This window comes from Haemorhous mexicanus, chromosome Z, assembly GCF_027477595.1.
Source record: "Haemorhous mexicanus isolate bHaeMex1 chromosome Z, bHaeMex1.pri, whole genome shotgun sequence".
Taxonomy (NCBI): domain Eukaryota; kingdom Metazoa; phylum Chordata; class Aves; order Passeriformes; family Fringillidae; genus Haemorhous; species Haemorhous mexicanus.
Window position 1 is genome coordinate 29,785,540 of NC_082381.1, and position 19,353 is coordinate 29,804,892.

The window sequence follows — 19,353 nt, forward strand, 5'->3', positions numbered from 1 at the left end:
GGAGAATCTGAAGAAGAGGGGATGTCGTTCTTACACACTGGACAACAGCTCAAAGTGCCATATGTTACAGAGCACCCTGCAGATCATCCTGTGCTCCTCTGTGCTCGGCCTGAGGTGCCAGTGCTGCTCTCTGGGCTTGTGCATGGCCAAGGAGATCCCCGTGGAGGCCACTCTACTGCCTCATGAATGCACAGGAACTTTATGGCACATTTAAGCCTCACACACATGCAAAAAAAACCCCAAACCAAATGAAAACCCCACAGCTAACCAAAAACCCCCACACAAACAAAAAACCTGTGGAAATCTGTTTACAAGTATAATCGATTGCCTTGTGTCACCTCTGAGAGGAATAGTGGATTTGTCTTTACAAACAAGCTGTGGGTCTGCTGGTAGATAAAACTAGCTCTGGAAGATAAAAGAAACAATGAGAAGGATTCCACTGCTTGATGAATGGAAAAAGAGATTTGCTTTCACAAATAAACTTTAAGTTTGCTGATAAATGAAATTAGACATTGAGACATGAAAGAAACAATGGAGAAGAAAAACTCCTAAATTCTGTAAGAATTAAAAATTAAAAGGGAGGGTTATACATTAGAGGGAAATCTTCGGTATCAGGCGTATTGGGGAGTCTGTACCTCTCAAGTACCTCAGCCAATGGGGAAAGAGAGAAGGGAAATGGGGCCGGGAAATTAGGATAGAAAGGAGGCTGTGTCCTCCAGAAATTTGAGAGATCCCAGGGGAATGCCACATGGCCTCTCCCTTTATTCAAATAAAGCCAGAAAGGACTCCTCTGTCTCCTTTATGGACATAAACCTCTGGTGTTTGTGGATTAATTTTCCTGTTTGCCAAACCACTGTCAATGTTCAGACAGAAGGACAAAGGGAGGTTTTAGCAGGACTGACCAAGTTTTGGTATGGAAGGAGCCTGCTCTCCCCCATCAGAGCCCACTGGCACTGCCTTCCTGCCTGGATGGATGGCACAGCCCCGGCCGTGGCAGAGCAGCCTCCTGTGCCCCCGCAGTGGGGCTCAGCTGCAGTTTAAGCCACTCTCACCCTGCACTGCCCAAGGGCTGCTCTGGCAGCGTCCTCAGCTCTCTCTTGCCCCCTTTCCCTCCGTGCTGCCCTGGCAGCTGAAAGCTGAGCTGGCCCAGGGCGTGTCTGAGCTCTCAGCCACAGTTGGCTTCTGCTGCTCCCAGCCTGGAGCTGCCACGCTGGGGAACCCAGAGCTGAGAGCTTCACTGCAGTGCAGCAAACAGAGGCCCTGACAGGAGGGGAAAGGGCCCTGAGGTCAGGCAAGAGATGAAGGACAAGGAGAATGGAAAAGGAGAGAAGAGAGAATTCACAGGGCTTGATAGCTGAATCTTCCCTGCATTGTCCTGGATTCCCAAGAGATCAATGGTGTCTGAGTTTATTATGAAATAAAAGAGGTGAAAAAGAATATTGATTACTTGTCCACTGGCTATTCTGACCACTGATGATTTTGGGATCTGAAGGAAAATGCACTATGTCACCATGATAAAAAAAGATACATATGCATATAAAAATATGGGAATCAGAAACACAAGATAAAAAACCAAAGATCAAAAAAACTCTGGCATTTCCTCATTTTGAAAGGAAGGAATCTGTGCTACAGGTTTCCCAAAATTCTTGTAGGTACCTCTAGATGTAATACAAGCATATAAAACTTCCGAATGAGATTTTCAAAAGCACTACGTCTTCACCGTGTTCTACCAGTTTTCCAAGCAGTTGGAGACAACAAAAATATCAAAATTCTGAAAGCTATTAAATAGTTTCATCTCAGTCTAATCCTGAAAGAAAATCTAAGTTATGTGTCTTCTGAAAAATAGGCATATTTACATTCCATTAAGGAGATTTTTGTCATTTTTTGTTGTTGTTTGTTGGGTTTTTTTCTTTCATCAGCTGTCTAATACTGGAAAGAAAGCAAGATCTTTTTTGTGGCATGGAATGGTAGCAGAAAGAAGAATTTAATAGACTATATTTAGAGCTTCATTTTTCTTACTGGCTATTTTTGCTGGAATTGCCTAGCTAGAAACACTCAGCATTGGTCTAATAGACTGATTTCTTCCAAGAGAGTAAGAAGGACAGAGTCAGCTCTGACCCCCAGGGGCTGATGCTGGGGCAGATACTCTTTAATGTCTGCATTCATGGCCGGCCTGGAGGAGCAGTTTACCCTCAGCAAGTCTGCAGAGAACACAACACTGGCAGGAGCAGCTGACAGCCCAAATGCTCCTGCCATTCAGAGGGGACTGGGCGGGCTAAAGAATTGGCCTGAGGGGAATCTGATGGAGTTGAAGGAAGGGAAATGAGAAGTCTTGGAACTGGGCAGGAATAGCCCCGGGCATCAAGAGCTGCAGGAGGATGACTGCCTGGGAAGCAGCTTTTTTATTTTCCTTGTCTTGGTGCTTTGGGGTTGTGCTGCAAAATGTTATAAATAAGAAGCTTGACTAGGCCAATATTCAAGCAGCCATCAATTTATTAATTAATACGGTAAATTATGAGCAATACAGAGCTGGGTACAGTGGGGAAATTTTCCATCCAACTGCACACCAATAGTTGAGGATTACAGGTATTTATAGCGGTACTCATAAGCTTTCTCAGCAGTTTCTATTCCCAATTTTTACGTCACAATTCTATATACCATCATGATTTAGTTTCTCTCAGGATGTACATCACGAAAGGAGTATCCCAGGTGGTGGTGGTGGTGGTCTGGTTTCCGAAAGAAGAAAGCAGTATTTAATCTGGTGAAGTCCACCTTCCAGTTATGGGTGCACCTTTTGATTGCAAGGACTATAAATCTCGTAACAGTGATGTCCCGCTTCCCTTGATTGAAACTATTATTCCTTGAATTGATGTCCATCTTCCTTTCTCAAGCTGCATGTTTCCTTTTTATATATTCTAAAGCTATAGTTTCAAAAGATCCTTACTACAAGCAATATTCTAAAATTGTACTTCAAAAGCTTATTAGTGCAAAACTCTTTAAGGCCTGACTACCAGCAGAAAGTTCTTGTCAAAAAGTAACATCCTTAAAGCCTTAATTCAAATGCTACTAAATCAACCTAAGACTTGTAAAGGTTAATTGCAAACAAAAGAACAGGTTCAAAGGCCTTCTCCCATGCTTTTTTTTTTCCTCAGTTATTATTAGAATTTGTCTTTATAAGTGTCCCATGGTCGGTTTCCACACATATTACAATCACAAAAAAACACATTGCCTGTATGTGCCTGACACAAAACACAGCTTTACATTTCACAAAAGCAAAGGCAGAAGGATGATTGCAGCCAGAAAAAGAGAGGGTTTGCACATGGCTGTGCGGAGCCGAGCCCGGCCGGCCCCGGAGCCGCCCCGCCCGCGCTGTGCCCGCAGCCCCGGCTCTGCCGCGCTCGTCCCCGCCAAGTCCGGCCCGCGCCGGGGCCGCGCTGGGCGCGCGCGGGCCCGAGCGCAGCGCCCCCCTCAGGCCGCGCGCCGCCGGCGCAGCCGCGGGCGTTGCGCCGACAGTCGGCGATCGACGCCATGGCGGAGCTGCCGCTGCCCGCCGGGCTCAGCGCCAGCACCTTCCCCGCCAAGCTCTGGCTCCTGGCCAACAGCCCCCACGTCCGCTCCGTGCACTGGGACAGCCGGGCCACGGGGCTGCTCATCGACCGCTCCCTCTTCGAGCGAGAGCTGCTCAGCTCGGGCGACGCCCACGGGGCGGGCGCTGACGGGGCGGGGCCGGTACCGGAGTCCTTCCAAGCCACGCACTTTGGCAGCTTCGTGCAGCAGCTCAACCTCTATGGCTTCCAAAAGGTGCCGGGCTGGGTTGGCTCAGATGAGCCGGCCGATACCGGGGGCTGGCTCCACTTCAGGAACCCCAACTTTCGGCGCGACCGCCCCGACCTCCTGCTCCGCATCAAGCGCCTGACCAGGGCCAACAGGCAGCGGCTGGCGGCGGGGCTGGAGGTGCGCAGCCGCCAGCCCAGCCGCTTCCAGCAGCTCCACACGGAGCGAACAGCGCTCTCCTTCCCCATCGGGCAGCTCCCCAGAGCCGGTGAGAAAGGGTGGGGCTGAGGGCGGCGTGGGCTGTGGCCGTGGGCACTGCCCGGCGGGGCAGGAGCGGGCCCTGCCCGTGCTGGGGCCGCTCAGCGCAGCTGCCCCGGCCGGCACAGGGGCTGTCCTTGGCCAAGGCAGCTGTGCCGGCAGGGCCCGGCAGCTGTGCCACCTGTGCCGGGCTGCCGGGGCTGCGGGACGGTCCCGCCGCGGCTGCGCTCACCACAGCCTGCCCCGCTCGGCTGCAGCTGGTCCAGCCGTGCACCGTGGCTGGCCCTGCTCCTTGCCCTACCCTTGGATGCTCCGTGAGTGCGTGAGCCGAGGGCTCGGTCCTGCTAACGCCCAGCTGGAGGGAGCCTCCTGTCTCTCTGGGGCAGTGGGGAAAAGGCCTGGCAGTTGGGTTTCTGGCAGTTGCCTCCTGTCAAGGAACAGCAGCAGGACAGGTTTCCCCAACAGTTGAATGAATAGGGGAGAGCTCAGTAGACAAGGAACTGCTAGTTGAATAGCCCCAGAACATGTTGGCTGTTTTTTTTCTTCTACTTTCTCATCCTGCTTGGGACAATTGGAGCTTTTGTCTTCCCTGACAGAAGTGCCCTTGCTGCCAAGGGAAGCCCACCCAAAGACCAATGGAGACCCAGCCTTCCCTTTGCTTCCTTTCTTCTGCACTCAATACTGCACAGCTCCCTCATGTGAGAAGCTCACCTGCCTCACCTGAGTGTTTAAAGCTGCCTCCAGGCCCTTCCAGGCGAAGTGTAGGTGCTCAGGATTCAGAGACTTCTCCAGTACCTCCCAAGAATGTCTTTGTCACCTCCAGACTTCTTGGGGTTTCACCAGTCGAGCCATCAAGGGAACTCATCCGGAAAGCTAATCTCTGCAAGGTCACCATTCCTCTGGTTCACATGGACCTCAAACGCCACCCTGAGCTCATGGTTCGCCTGACTCACATCGACCCTGAGGCCACCTGCAGGGCCCTTCAAGAGAGCAGCAGCTGCGCAGCTGCAGAGCAGCACACCCCAGCCAACAATCCATCAGGCAGGGAAAGAATTTCTACCCTTCCTTTTCAAACAGGTCCTTGAAATTGACTCTTTGAAGTCTGGGGAGATAGGAAAGGCTGTGATCATGAAGTCTTCGCATCCCTTTGGAGCAGAGGGGAAAGCACCTGGCAGTTGGGTTTCTGGTGGTTGCCTCCTGCTACGGAGGACCAGTGGGACAGTTTTCTCTGTGTGCTCTCATGGATAGATCTCAAGTGAGAATCAGGTAGAAAGTGTCAAGTCAGCTCGGAAGGAGGACCTTGAAAACATAAAGATTCTCTGCCTGCTTTTCCTCTCCTTGCTGAAGATTTGGAGGGTGTTCTGGGCATTTTCCAGACAGCCTCTCTGTAATGGTACAAGGGTAAGGTGAAAGATACTGCCTAACAAGTGGTCAGTGTTAGGTGTACTCTCCCCTTTCTTTGAAGGAAGCCAAACTAGGATGGTGATAGGATATTGCAGATGTTTAAGACTGTCTGCCCTGCAAATCAAGCCGTGCCATTGAAATGAGCCCTGTGTGCCCCACAACAGCTGCAGCTGCAGAATACAGCCGCACCCACAAGGTAGTTTTTAGAATAAACTGGCTGTATAATTTCAGTGTGTGCGTCTGCAGATCTGGGCTCTTCCTGGGTGAATCAATTTCTGTGGTCTTTTGTGATGAGAAACACAAAGTAGCCAAGTCCAAAAGCTGCTGGGGAGATAGGAAAGGGTGGGATTGTAAAGTTTCTTTATTCCTTTGGAGCAGATGGGAAGAGACCTGGCAGCTGGGTTTCTGGCTGTTGCCTCCTTCCAAGGAATGGCAGTGGGACAGTTTTCCCAGACAGATGAACAAGTAGGGGAGAACTCACTAGACAAGGAATTGGTTGTTGCAAAGCCCCAGAACACGTGGGGATTTTTTTTTCCTCACCCTGCTTGGGAGGATGGGAGCTTTTGTTTTCCCTGACAGAAGTACAGTTGCTGCCAAGGGAAACACACCCAAAGACCAACAGTAACCCAGCCTTCCCTCTGCTTCTTTTTTTCTTCCCTCGCTGCTGCACAGCTCCCTCACACCAGAACCTTGCTGCTGCCTCACCTGAGGATTCAGAGCTGCCTCCAGGCCCTTCCAGGACAAGTCCAGGTCCTCAAGAGCATGAGGCTTCCCCAGCACCTCCCAAGAAAGTGTCTGCCACCTCCGGACCTCTTGGGGTTTCATCAGCCAGGCACACAGAGATTTCAACTCCAGTCTGAGCTCATAATTCCACCAGTTCCTGTGGACCAGCAAAACACTTCTGTGGCCTCTACAGAGATCAGTAGCTGCACATCTCCAGAGCAGCACTTGCCAGCCTACAGCCCATCAGGTAGGGAAAGAGTTTTCTACCCTTGCTTTTCAGAAAGATCACGGAAAATGACCCTTTGAAGTATTTTCCCACAGTGATCTGTCATGAGTACATCTCAAGTGAAAATAAGTAGAGGGTGTCAAGTGTACTAGGAAGGGGAACTGTGGAAATAAAAACAATTTCTGCCAGCTTTTCCTGTCCTTGCTGTGGATTTGGAGGGTGTTCTAGGCATTTTCCAGACAGCCTCTCTGTAGGGGTACAAGGGCAAGGTGAAAACCATTTGTCCACAACTGCTCAGTGTCAGGGGAACTCCCATATTTCTTTGAATGAAGCCAGACCAGGACCCTGATAGAATACTGCAGATGTTTACAGATTGTCTCTCCTTCCACTAATGCTATTAAATTTCAGTGAGCTCTGTGTGCCCCAGAACAATTGCAGGTGCAGAATACAGCCTCACCCACAAGGCTGCTTTATACAATAAACTCATAGTTAAAGTTTAGCATGCATGTCTGCAGATCTGGGCTCTTCCTGGGTGAATCCACTTTCTGTGGTCTCTTGTGATGAGAAAGTGAGAAGCCACCAAATCCAAAAGCCACTGGGGAGATAGGAAAGGCTGTGATTATAAGGTGGTTTTGTGTAAGTGTAGACCAATTTTACAATCCGTATTATCATATACATACACATTATTTAGAATAAATACATTTTCCTTCCAATCCCCCGGGAAGTCAGAACACATTTCTGGAACTGAGGTTGCTGTGTGCTTCCTGTGATGTTTGATCCAAGGCAGCACTAGAGCTCTGCGTCCCAAAGACACATCGGTGAGCCTGACCAATGTGTTTGGATTCTTGCAGCCACCCCAGACATTTCAGCCCCCAGCACTCCAGCTGGCAGCACAGGTTTTGCAGCATGGACAGCCCCCAGCTGGCTGTGGAATAGTCCTGGGAAAGAGGAATTGCTGCTGCCAGATCTTGATATGGTGCTTGAGACGCTGGAGGAGATGTTTGCTCCCTCTGCTCAGGTAACTGCATTGGACAGGGAAGAAAGGGACTGGACTGAGAGCTTGTGAATGTTGTTGCATGGCTGAGAAGGAAAAGCTTCTTGAGTTCAGCTGGGAATGGACAGGGGAGGATTTGCTTGCTGGAAGATTTTCACAAGAAGAAGAAATGAAAAAAGATGATAGTCCTTAAATGAGGTTGAAAGGTGATGGCCAAGTTTGGGTGCTTGTTTTCCTGGGAAGAATCCCTGGTGCAGGGGCATTTGTGGTGAGGAGGGGGAAGCTTTGTAGGTTCAAAGAGGCTTTGTTTGATGGGAAAGAAGAGTGTTTGGAGAACGGGCACTGAAGGCCAAGTGTCCCGTGCAGGGAGGGGAATGCCACAGGTGCCTCTGTTCCAGCAGCAGATGTGGGCTGTGCCTCTTTGGGTGGGAAGGCCAAGGCAAAGCAAGGGCTGGGCTGCAGCTGCTGCTGCTGTGTGAGCCCTGTGTGCCTGTATGTGCTCCCAGAGCCGTGGCTGGGGCTGGGCTGGAGCTGCAGCTTTCTTGTCCTCTCAGTAAGCTGGTGCCTGCACTGCGGTTTCCTTCTGGGAAATCCTCAGCTGGGCAAACTGGCCAGTCTTGGTGTCCATGTTCCAGAGCTCAGTCTCCTTGCTCTTGGGCATCTCTGTGGGAAGAGATGTGTGCTCCCACACTGTCCCTGCCAAGCTACAGCCTGGATGAGACTGCTCTGCTCAGGGCTGTGGAGGGAGGAGCACATCCCTGTGCCAGGAGCTGGCAGGACTCCTTCCTTAGCAGCCATTCCATGTGTTCAGTGTCACCCCCACTTTCAACACTGTCAGCTTTGACAGCTTTTGGACTGTGTTTGAAAAGTCAAGTCTTTCTGACTGTTAAGAGCTTTGGGGCCCAGAGTTCTTGTTAGGAACAAGGGATTAAGAGTGTGAGCCACGGAGTTGTTGGACCAGGTGTTTTGTGTAAGTGGTGAGAAATGTTTCTTTCTGTTTCTCTTTCAAGGGGAATAGTCATGTTGCCCCTGAGTCTTCAGGAGGGGAGCCTGTGGACAGAGCTGCAGCAGAGGGAGCTTTGCCAGGCACCAAGAGCTGTGGGAACTATTCCCAGGAGCCCAAGGAGTTCGGTAAGGACATGAGCCCATACTGGTTTAGAGAGGTGTGAGATGGCTGCTCTGAGCCTGCCTCTGGCAGGAAGGGAGATGAGAAGAGTTGAGTTCCTGTCTGCGGGCTCGGTGCTTCCTGGTGCCTTTAGTTCAAATCCTGCACTGGCACACCCTGCCTGAGCCCTGCCCTCCACGCTTCTCCAGAGGCTGTGACACTGAGTCCTCTGCTGTAGCAAGAGAGCAGGGAATAAACCTGACCTTGTGGGACTTGTGTCAGCAAGCCCAGTGTCCCAGCTTTGTGCTGATGTCCATGGATAAGTTTGCTGCAGGGTGTCAGTGCTCTGGAGGCAACACTGAGTGACTCTTGAAGCAAGAGAGGGAAAGCCCAGAAAAAAGTCAGTGTAGAAGTCCAAGCTTTTTGTCTCCAAGCATTAAATCAATGTAGTTCCAGTCTACAGATAGGTGTAGTGAGATAGATAAAAAATACAAGCAGCAGAAGCTCTGAGGCCAATGAAATCATTAATCACAAATCCAGTAGTTCAAGGAAAAACTGAAATTACCCCAAATTAGTGAGAAAAAAAAAGAAGAGAGAGAGCACTTTGGATCTGCATTCTTGAGCAAAGCTGGTGCAGCCTGCAGGCCTGCTAGGGAGCTCTTTCCCTCCCTGCTGTTCATCCCAGAGCTGGTGGTTGTTTTGGAGGAGCTGTTGCTCACTGCAGAGGGCAGGCTGTAGATGGCAGGGAACGGTGCTAGTTCATATTTCAGCTCCCAGCACCTTCAGCTTCTGCCATTTCAGTGAGGACTGAGGTCTCTCTGTCAGCACAGAGAAAGAACAAGGCTGGGCTTCTTTGTGGCACCTGGGACTGTCCGTGCTTCAAGCTCTCGTGGGGGCCCTTTGCACTGTGAGTGCTGTGAGTTTATTGGGATACTTCAAAACTTCAGATGTTTTGAACACTTGGAAGGATCCCTGTTCTTTAAAGAGCAGGTCTGAAATTGTCAAGTAAGAGTTTGCCTTTCAGGCCATTTTTTCAGTCTTTGATAGAAGGACAGTTACTTGAAAAAGGGAGAGATGCACAGATGTCCCTGGAGCGGTGGGAGCTGCTGCTGGCCCCAGGCACTGTCCCCTGAGGAGCTGCTGAAGGACGGTGAGACAGAGGGGGCTGAGGGGGCTGAGGGGGGCGGTGGTGCTGAAGGGACGGGGAGCCTGAGCTGCTGCTGGGGCTGGGGGCTGTGGGGCAGCCGAGGGCCATGGTGGCACTGAGGTGACAGGGAAGTGGCACAGGCTGAGGGGCTGCCGGGTCTCAGAAGATGAAATGCATTAGAAGGGACTGAGGGGATGAGAGGACTCTGAGGGGCTGAAGAAATGGAAGGGGGTTGGGGGTTCAGCAAGAGCATGGCCGGGCTGAGGGGATGGAGGGGGCCAGCAGGGAGCACAGAGCGCTCCAGGACTTCAGCTCTGCCAGGCCTTGGAACCAATTCCAGAGCCTCCACTTTTGCCACAGCTGCAATGAAGACCTTGAGGACAGCCGGAGACCGACGGGAGCCAGCAGGGAGAAGCTGAAGGCCAGCAGCAGGAGCAGGGAACGGGGACCTGCTGCTGCCAGCCTGGAGAGAGCTCGGGTGAGGCCACTGGCCCGGGCAGGCAGGGTGGGGCTGAGGGCGGCGTGGGCTGTGGCCGTGGGCACTGCCCGGCGGGGCAGGAGCGGGCCCTGCCCGTGCTGGGGCTGCTCAGCGCAGCTGCCCCGGCCGGCACAGGGGCTGTCCTTGGCCAAGGCAGCTGTGCCGGCAGGGCCCGGCAGCTGTGCCGCCTGTGCCAGGCTGCCGGGGCTGCGGGACGGTCCCGCCACGGCTGCGCTCACCACAGCCTGGCCCGCTCGGTTGCTTTCTCTTTCTAATCCTCCTGGGGAGGCTCTGAGATCTCCTCTTCCCTGATGGAAGTGCAGCTGCTGCCAAGTATGGGAGTCCCCCTACTCACTCAGAGTTCCCTTTGCTTGCCAGATGTCCCATCTGCTGTCCCTGTCCAGGAGAGCTGCTCTGCACGGGAGGCGGAGACCGAGGGAGAGGCTTTGAAGGTGGGGCAGCTGGGATCCCTCTGCTTGGAGTTCTGTGGATTTGCACATAGGCAGTGCTAATTACATCAATCTGTACATATCTTGCTACTTGTATTGATACTTACTATATTTCTATAAATACAATACTTGTATTTATAAATGTACTGTGTATATATGTACCTATATATACATAAAGGTTTGCAGTTACATATTTGTGTGTATATGTATCTAGTTCTTTATGTATGTTGAAATCTCTGTGTTTTGATTTCCATATGTATACAGTTGTGTAGGTATCTATTTGTACTGATGTAGTTTTTGGTACATGTCTTTTTAAAGGGGAAATTGCTATTTGTATCAGTATATATGTCTATTTTTATATGTATATTGACCTTTTAATATATGTAATTATATTTACATGTGTATTGAGATGTATAGCTGTATATTTGTATTGATATTTAGCTTGGCACAGTGATACTTTTATATTTTAGATAGGTTTGTGTTATATATCTGTTTATATATATTGCATGTAATATGTAATATTTAATCTATGTTTGCATCTGTAGATTGTTATATATGTATTTATATACATTTGTGTCTATATATGTTTTTATTTATGTGTCAACATGTATGGAGTGGTATAGTTGTATAATTCTATTGATTCTATATATAATTCTCTGAGTTCTTGGTACAGGGCTGTTTAGAGAGGGAATGCAGATTTTTGTATTTCTGTATGGGCTGTACACTTGTAGTAATATGTAATAACTTGTTAAACACCTAATTGATCTTTGTGTATAGTGAGTTGTTGTAGAGGCTGGCAATATTTTTTTTTTTTAACTGAAGTTGTATTTTTATATTTTTAACTAGACTGGTAGTAATAATCTAATAAATTTCTGGTTTTTATCTAAATTGAGATTTGTATAGTTCTGTATTGTCAGTGCAGGTGTAGCAATTTGTAATAAATGTCATTTTTCAACTGAAATTGATTGTCATGCATTTGTGGCTCAGCAGTGCGGCTGTAGCAATCTGCAAGAAAAGCCATTTGTCAGCTGCGATGGGTGTTGTGTGATTTGTGCTACCCAAAGCCATGAGCAGATGGAAATGCTGGAGGATTTTGGCCATGGAAATCTCTGGCCATGGCCAGCACATGCCCCACCTGCACTCAGGCTGGGCAAGGGAAGGGCAGATTTGGGCTGGCAGCAGAGCCACGCCTTGGCTCAGAACTCGCTGCAGAGGCCTGCTGAGAAAACTCCGGGACTCCACTGAGTGCAGAATCCAAGCAGGAGCAACCAGGGGATGATAAATCCACTCCCCATCCCACAGGCAGCTCTTTAGGAAGCGCTCCAAGTGTCCCTCTGAAGCTCATCCCAGAGACCAGAAGCCAGCAGGGATCCTGAGCCAGCTCCGCTGCCTTTGGCAGCACTTTGGCAAATGAGCTGCAGCAAGGGGGAGGCATCAGTGACTGTGACTGCTGCAGGCTGGGGATGAAGGAAGGGCCATGGACACAAGTGCTGAGATGCCCCAAAATCCAGAAGGAGGCTGGAGAACTGGGAATCAACAAGTTCTCAGATGCACTGAAATGATGGAAGCCCTTTGTGTGAAGTTCCTTGGAGGAACTGTCAGTGAGTTGCTGCTACGATCAGGAGTAGCAGAAGGCAGCAGGATCTGCTCATTTTCCTGGCTTTGTTTCCAGGACACAGGGTGGGATAGCCCCTGCTCCTACAAAGCCCTTGCCCATGGAGGCTGCGGGGCAAAAGCAATCCTATTGCAGAGAGGCTTTGCAGTTGAAGTCCACTGCCCTCGTGTTAGGGGATGAATGACTGCCCTGCCAAAGCAGAGCAGCTGCACGGCCCCCCTCAGCTCTGTGTGTGTTGCAGGCCCACCTGACATGCCCATGCTGCAACACGTGTGAGGACAAAGTGACCTGATTTTATCCTTAGCACAGCTACTCCTGGATCTGATGGCACACTTACCCACCAGCCAGAGCCAGGCCTTGGCCAGAGCTAAAATACCCTGCAGAAGCCTGTATTCTTGTCAGTTGGGGAAGTTTCCTAAAGTGATTTCTTGCAGATAACTGCACAAGGTTATACAGAGCTAGCATAAGTGTCTTTGTAGTCTATTTTTAGCTAAATACTGATGGGGTTGATGACCCCAGGATTCATCTTCAAAGTCAGGTCTGGCTCAGGCTTGCTGCTCAGGCCTCAGCACATCAGACACTGAATTTAAAGAACCTTTTGATAAAGGTTGTCACTCCTTATTTCTTTTAGCCCACTACTTCTAGTTCTGATAAATTTGAATTCTTTCTGTACATTATGGCAAGCACACCATCCAAAATTTTCACTGTTTATCAGTGTTTAAATTCTATCCACCAAGAGAAACTCAGTCACTTCCAAAATGAGCCTGAAATAAGCTATTATTTTAAAACAAAGCCAAGACATTTTTCTTGATAAGGGAACTTGATTAGTTCCAAAACTCCTCTGTGAAACTGATGCAGATTGTTTGAAGCATCCATTTCCTGCCAGGAGCAGAGGGAAGCCAACCCAGGCAGTGTGCACACTGAGTTCAATTTCAGTAGAAAGGGGATACAAGAGAGGCTGGGGATGGACAGAGGGGCTCTGCAGCTCTGCTGGGGCTGTTCAGTTCAGGCTGCTGCTCTCAGCTGTAAAAGGAACTCTTGCTGCTGTAGCAAAGCTGTTTGAAGATGCAGTTTGTTCACGAGCCAGGTCCTGGTTGTGATGAAGAAGCATTTGTACCCCAAAATCTACCAGCACCATTACCACACCATTCTTTAGCCAACTTGCTGCCAGAACCTGTAATCCTGGGAGCAACTTCCAGGGAAAGGGGAGCAGGGTCTACTCTCATTCCTTCTAACAGCTCCTACACCATGGTAGGAACTCTCAGCAGCCCAGGTTCCCCTTGGAAAGGCAGGCTGCTGTGTTCCTTCTCATTTTTCAGGATTCCTCATCATTTACAAGGCTTTACTCATATATTCTGAATGTCTTCACCATGATAATGAATAGTTTAAGAGCCTGTGATGAACTCCTTTACTTTGTATCTGGTATTTCCTGCAGGGAATGGATGGAGGAAGGCAGGAGATTCCATGCTTCAGGGAAGGGACACCCATGAGACAAACCTCTGACAGGTGCACCTTCCATGCAAATTAGGTTTACAGGGAAAACACTATACCCTAGGAAGAAATATCACAAATCAACAACTTCCCATTTTGATTTTAGGAGCAGACTTCAAATGCAGCCTCAAAGAACAGGGAGCACTGAGACTCTTAAGCCACACAAAATCCCTGCCAAAATTCCCAGCAGCTATGACAAAATGACTGCAGAAATAATGCAGCATCCTGGCCCTTCTGTTGTGTCAGGAATAGGCCACTGGGGACATAGCCAAAGGGACAAAAGTTGCTCTAGCATTATTTTGAAAGGAGAGGAAGCAATTCAGTGTTTCTACTGTTGAAGTTTAAAGCCTGTGAAAAATGTTTCCAAGAACTGGACAAAGGACAGGAGAGCAGACAAACAGTACCAGAGGCAGGAGAACCAGAAAAATAAACCAAACAAGAGCTTTATTAAGAATTTGTACATAACAAGGTTAATCTTTATACATAACAAGGTAAAGCTGCAGCAAAGGAACCACTAAAAGTCCTTTTCTGAGAAGGACAATGACAGCAACACATCAGCCTAGCAGAAGGTGAGCACATCAACCAGGGCTCATAAGTAGAATGCTATTTTCTAAGGGTCTCCAAGATCTCTCCTTTCTCCTCTTCTGGATACTTAGATGTGTTTCAGCAAAGGTTTCCTAGTGCAACAGCCCTCAGGGGTTCTTGCCCTGGCTCAGTGTCGTGGTTTGAGGGGAAATGGTCTTTTTGGGATGGTGTGGTCACGCCAATCAGTGTCCAGATTTTAATATTGGCACCTGGTTTGTCCACTGAGGGCATGGATACGCCTCTGAGAACACAGGGGGTTAAAAACTGTGAACTCCCACTGGAAGCTCCTTTTGAGTTCCGGCCCTGGACCAGAGGAGACCTCTCCCCTGTCCAGCTCCGAGCTGGGCGGTGGGGGGGAGAGGAGCCATGTGGCCGGAGGGAGGTAGGCCAGGCCTGGGCCGAAGGGTGGAGAGCACTGCGAGGGCTTCGGGCAGCCCTCCCCCATTCCACCCCCCCGGAGGAAGAGAGAGAGAGCAGACTGTGCTTGTGATAGCGCGGCTGGAGTGAAGGAGAAGGAGGGGGGGGTGCCCAGCAGGGCAGCCAGCCTTGGGAGTTCATGAACCAAACCGGCAGAGCCTGGGACTTTTAACCCTTCTTGGGACGATGGAAACCTTGCAAATGCTGATTCCTCCTGGAGTTGGTGAGATTGAGAGAAGTTGAGAAGAATTCTAGGTGGGAGGAGATGATGGAGTGGCTTTTGGCTGGACTTTTCTTGAATAGCTATGGACAGAACCCTTGAGTTCCTGTGACACAGAGACTGCATTCTAGGGGGAGGCAAGGGCTCAGAGCCAGGAGAGTGCAGTGACGTGAAAAGTGTGTGAACAGAGACGACGGGTGAGGAGGGTGGTGATGGTGCCCTCTGTCTTCGAAGAAGAAGAGGAAGATGATCTCTGTTCAAGAGACCCCTCAGCCTCAGGGGGTGAAACATGGGGGGGACAGGTGTCCCAAAGGGAGAGGGACTGTGCTCTTTTTTGGAACTGGACAAAGCATCCTTAAAGGGAAAAACCCTAGAAGCAGCTCTGGTCCATGTGCAGTGGTGAGAGCACTGGACATGGCAGGAAGAGGTCACAATGGCAAAATGTTCTCCGGGCGGTGCCACACGTGACACAGAAACACGAGAAATTTCGACTGTTTCCTGGGTGAAGTCTGTGGTGCAAGAGGGACTCCTCTCTTCTCAAAGAATTGAGAATTGATTATCCAAAGGGTGGTAACAGAATTAGGAAATTTGGTGGGGGGAGGAGGAGGAAATTTGGAAGGTTTTCATCCTGTGTTCTGTGTGTTTTTTCCCTGTAGTTTTATGTTAATAAAGTTTTTTTCCTTTCAATCGTAAGTTGGAGCCTGCTCTGCTCTGTCTCTGATCACATCTCACAGTAGATTCCAGGAAAAGAGGTTTTCTCATGGAAGCACTGGCATTTCCCCAGGCTCAGACCATGACACTCAGTTAGATATACAGGTACCTAAGGAGTTGCTCCACTGAGTCTACAGATTCATTTCCTTGGCCTCTGTTGGGCCTGTTAATTGGGAAACTCTTCCCTCCCAGGAGCAGTGCCATTTCTTGATGGGATTTAATTGGCAGAGCCCTCAAATGAAGCTCTCACTAATCTCTGCTGCAGCTCAGCTTCTATCCCACCTAGACAGCACTTCAGCTGCATGTTCCCATCTTGGCAGTGTGAAAGCGAGGGATGGGAAATTTCCTCTCAGGCATAAGGAACACACAAAAACCGAGGGCAAGACCAAAGTGACAGGGCCAAGAAAGGAAGCAAGATCCAGAGCGTGTTTCTTTCAAGATCCTGAAGGCCCCTCGCAGGAGACACTGCAGCTCAGGCAGCAGAAGCTGAGGGAGGGAGGGAGGCTGGCTTGGTACCAGCAGGGGCTCTGAGAGGGCCTCAGCCAATGTAGATCCTGTGGAAGTCATTGGCCCCAAAGGCTGCTTTGCACTTGGGGCACTTGCGCTGCTGGGTGTCATAGTGCGTCTTCACGCACTCGAAGCAGAAGACATAGAAGCACTTGGTGAGCACCGCGTCCTTCTTGCGCATGTTGCAGCATGGGCACGTCAGGCAGGCCTGCAGTACACAGACACAGACACACAGACAGACACACAGACACAGACACAGACACAGAAAGCTGTGAGGGGCACTGCAGCCCAGCTGCTGTGCTCAGAGATGTCTCAACATGAAGGTCCTTCCATTCCTCAGAAGGACAATGTGGTTTCTCCAGTGCCAGAGTACAGACGAGAGATGTCAGATACTGGAAGTGTGCCTACACATCTTCTGACTAAGGTAAAAAGGGAAGCTGAGGGACACAGATACTCAACCTGTAATCCTTGATTTCCTCCATCAGGATCTCATCACAGCTGGGAACCATGTCAGGCTTCTTTGTGGTCTCCAGCTTCCTGCGCAACCTAGAAATATCTTCCTGCACAAAAACTGGAGACCAAGTGAAGAAGCAGTACATTCTCTGTCAGCTTTTTCAGGGACCAAAGAGAACATGCACCTGGCTAAGTCATGCCACCCATAGTTTCATCCCCTATAATCCAAGAGACAACATGTTCCTCTGATGCTACAAGTATTGCCAGTTATCAGGGGACAAAATCTGAAAGACCCAAGCCCTGATTGAGCCAAAATCAAATGAAACTGGACACCAAGAGCAGTTCAGCTGAAACCCTCTGCAAGCTCAATGTATAAGGAGAAGGACACTAAAGGAGACAGATCTTGAAGGATTGAGTATAGGATATATCCCTCAGCCCTTCTGAAGTTCTCTCTAATTACTCTGTTTTCCACAATCTCTTCATGTAACTTCTCCTGACCCAGCTCTAGCTGGGCCTTCAGATCATTTGCAAGCTGGGCTGCATCCATGGCCTGAGAAAGAAAACCAGTATATAAGGACCAAACAAAGAGGAACAGCTCTAGTGGTTTCTAGTCCCTTGTGATTACCTTATTATCAACAAGTTCTAATCATTTAGCTTCAAGATTCCTTTGGGCAGAGTCAAACCTTGGCATGCTGCAAAACACATCACTTAGAAAAACACTAATGATCATCCACATCTCTTCTTAAGGTATTTTAAGCCTTCCAGCTTCCACATTTTCTCTATTAAAGTGTTCAGAGGCAGTTCTGTAGCTGTAAATATAGACAGAACTGCAAGATACCTATTTCTAACGATTTTCTCTCTTCACCAGCTCTCTTCTAACTTTATAACCAAATGCCCTTAATACCACAAATTGTCATACCAAGCACAGGTGACTCTGCTGAATTCTCCCCAGCTCCTCTGCACAGTGACATTTCTGCTTTCCTTTCTGCCTGTTTTAATGTAATTTCTGCATTTCTACTAAAACTTAACAACAAAGGCAGCTGTAAGACTTAGTCTTACTTTACTGGTAACACACATACTTTACCAATCTTAGGCATTTGTTGAAAGTGTTCACCTTCCCCAGCTGTATTTCCTTTTGCTTATCCCATCTTTACTACAAAGGCTTTGACCCCAGTTAACTTCATTGGCTGCTTTTTCTTCACCACAGGTTACACAGAAAAACATATAACCTGCTTCTCCTTACCAAAGGAAAACATCAATTTCTAGTACTTTATCATAATTCTCTCCAGGACTCCTCAGCCTTCTGATACACTCATCCAAAATCACGGAATACCAGGTTCTGTAATGCCAGTGAGAGCTCAAAGCTTTCCATGCCTCCCACAAGGCAGCAGCTCCCCCTCACAGCCCAAGAGGAAAGGAAGGCATCACTCACCTTGCGTTTGTTCATCTCCAGGTCCTGTGTTCGCAGCCCCAGCTCCTTCTCTCCTGTTCCAATGCTGCTCTGCAGTAAGTGTTCCTTCTCCTCCAGCTTCTGTACCACCTGCAGCTGGGCATCCACCTTGGAAAGGGACACAGAGGGAACAGAAGGAATCAATAAATGCATGCTCTGTGGGTCTTCAGAGCTGTCGTTCAAGCTGCAGGGGTATCACCAGGGAGCACACCTTCAGCTTCCATTTTTCTCCCTGAACAGCAGTGCCTGTATCCAGATAGCTGTACCCAGATATCTCTGGTCAACACTTTAAAAGTTAGCAGTCAAATATTTGCAACGAAGATGTCTTAATTTTTGAGCAGTGGCTTAAAGACTTGCTGTAAGGCAGTGAACAGTTCCACAGTGGTTCCAAGGATGACAGGATACAGAGTCACAGAATGGCCTGGATTGGAAGGGACTTTAAAGATCCTCTAGTCCCAGCCTCCCTGGGATAACTTCCACTAGGGCATGTTTCTCAAAGCCCCATCCAAGCCTGGCCTTGAACACTTCCAGGGATGGGGCATCCACAATTTCTTTGGGCAACCACCCTCTGAGTGAAGAATTTCTTCTAAACATCTATTATAAGCCTGCCCTCTTCCAGTTTAAAACCACTGCCTCTTGTCCTGTAATTGTATGCTCATATAAAAAGTTCCTCTCCCTCACTTTTCTAAGCCCCCTTCAGGTACTGGAAGGCTGCAATGAAGTCTCCTCTGAGTCTTCTCTTCTCCAAGCTGAACAGGCCCAGCTCTCCCAGCCTGTTCTTGTAGCAGAGGTGCTCATTTCTTCTCATCATCTTTATAGGCTCCTCTGGACTCCCTCCAAGAGGTCCATGTGTCTTTCCTGAGCTGAGGACCCCAGAGCTGGATGCAGCACTGCAGCTGGGCTCTCACAAGGGAAGAACAGGGGGCAGAATCCCCTCCCTCAGCCTGCTGCCCATGTTGCTTTGGATGCAGTCCAGGATGCAGTTGGCTTTCTGGGCTCCCACCATGCGCTGCCGGGTCAAGTCCAGCCTCTCATCCACCAGAATCCACAAGTCCTTCTCTGCTCCGCTGCTCTCAGGGATTTCCTCTCCCAGCCTTGCCCATGTCTGAGGTAGTACAGACTGAACCATGGTTTCCAATTCCTCCTGCTTCTTACCAATATATACAACTATAGGCAGAAGTACCATCCCAACAGGAAAAGGACTTCCCACTTTTCCTCACCCACCTGCTCTCCATAGCAGTGAACTCGCAGGACATTGTACTGCTCATACAGCAGCCTCAGTTTCCTACAATGACAGGCCCCTTTGAATCCTGATGCATTCCCAGGCTGGTGAGAGGAACACTCCA

The 19,353-nt window shown here is 49.3% G+C and overlaps 1 protein-coding gene and 1 long non-coding RNA gene across 7 annotated transcripts; one reads left to right on the plus strand and one right to left on the minus strand.

Annotated features, from left to right (window-relative positions):
* The first annotated feature begins 3,729 nt into the window (after window positions 1–3,729).
* Window positions 3,730–11,519, plus strand: LOC132322153 (uncharacterized). 6 transcript variants are annotated; one of them, XR_009485032.1, is made up of 7 exons: window positions 3,730–4,042; window positions 4,629–5,632; window positions 6,109–6,406; window positions 7,237–7,403; window positions 8,390–9,634; window positions 9,992–10,109; window positions 10,488–11,519. XR_009485032.1 is itself a non-coding variant. In XM_059836462.1 (5 exons), the coding sequence occupies exons 1-5, from the start codon at window positions 5,576–5,578 to the stop codon at window positions 9,545–9,547; spliced, it is 669 nt and encodes a 222-aa protein (XP_059692445.1). In that variant the 5' UTR covers window positions 4,179–5,575; the 3' UTR covers window positions 9,548–9,652. The 6 variants fall into 6 exon arrangements, 2 of the variants coding, with proteins under 2 accessions (XP_059692445.1, XP_059692444.1); XR_009485033.1 differs by lacking the exon at window positions 4,629–5,632 and having other exon boundaries at window positions 8,390–8,510; window positions 9,522–9,634; XR_009485030.1 differs by lacking the exon at window positions 4,629–5,632.
* Window positions 11,520–14,091: 2,572 nt separating this feature from the next.
* LOC132322308 (uncharacterized) lies at window positions 14,092–18,117 on the minus strand. The gene is made up of 2 exons (XR_009485088.1): window positions 17,990–18,117; window positions 14,092–16,312 (listed from the first exon to the last, which is right to left on the minus strand). It is a non-coding gene; the product is annotated as an uncharacterized LOC132322308 (long non-coding RNA).
* Window positions 18,118–19,353: the final 1,236 nt, after the last annotated feature.

Excerpts from the sequence above, each read along its gene's own strand:
- LOC132322153 (XM_059836461.1), top strand. The coding sequence starts at position 5,576 with ATGAGCCCTGTGTGCCCCACAACAGCTGCAGCTGCAGAATACAGCCGC. Across the intron at positions 6,407-7,236 it reads GCCAGCCTACAGCCCATCAG|CCACCCCAGACATTTCAGCC; the intron begins GTAGGGAAAGAG and ends GGATTCTTGCAG. Across the intron at positions 7,404-8,389 it reads TGTTTGCTCCCTCTGCTCAG|GGGAATAGTCATGTTGCCCC; the intron begins GTAACTGCATTG and ends TTCTCTTTCAAG.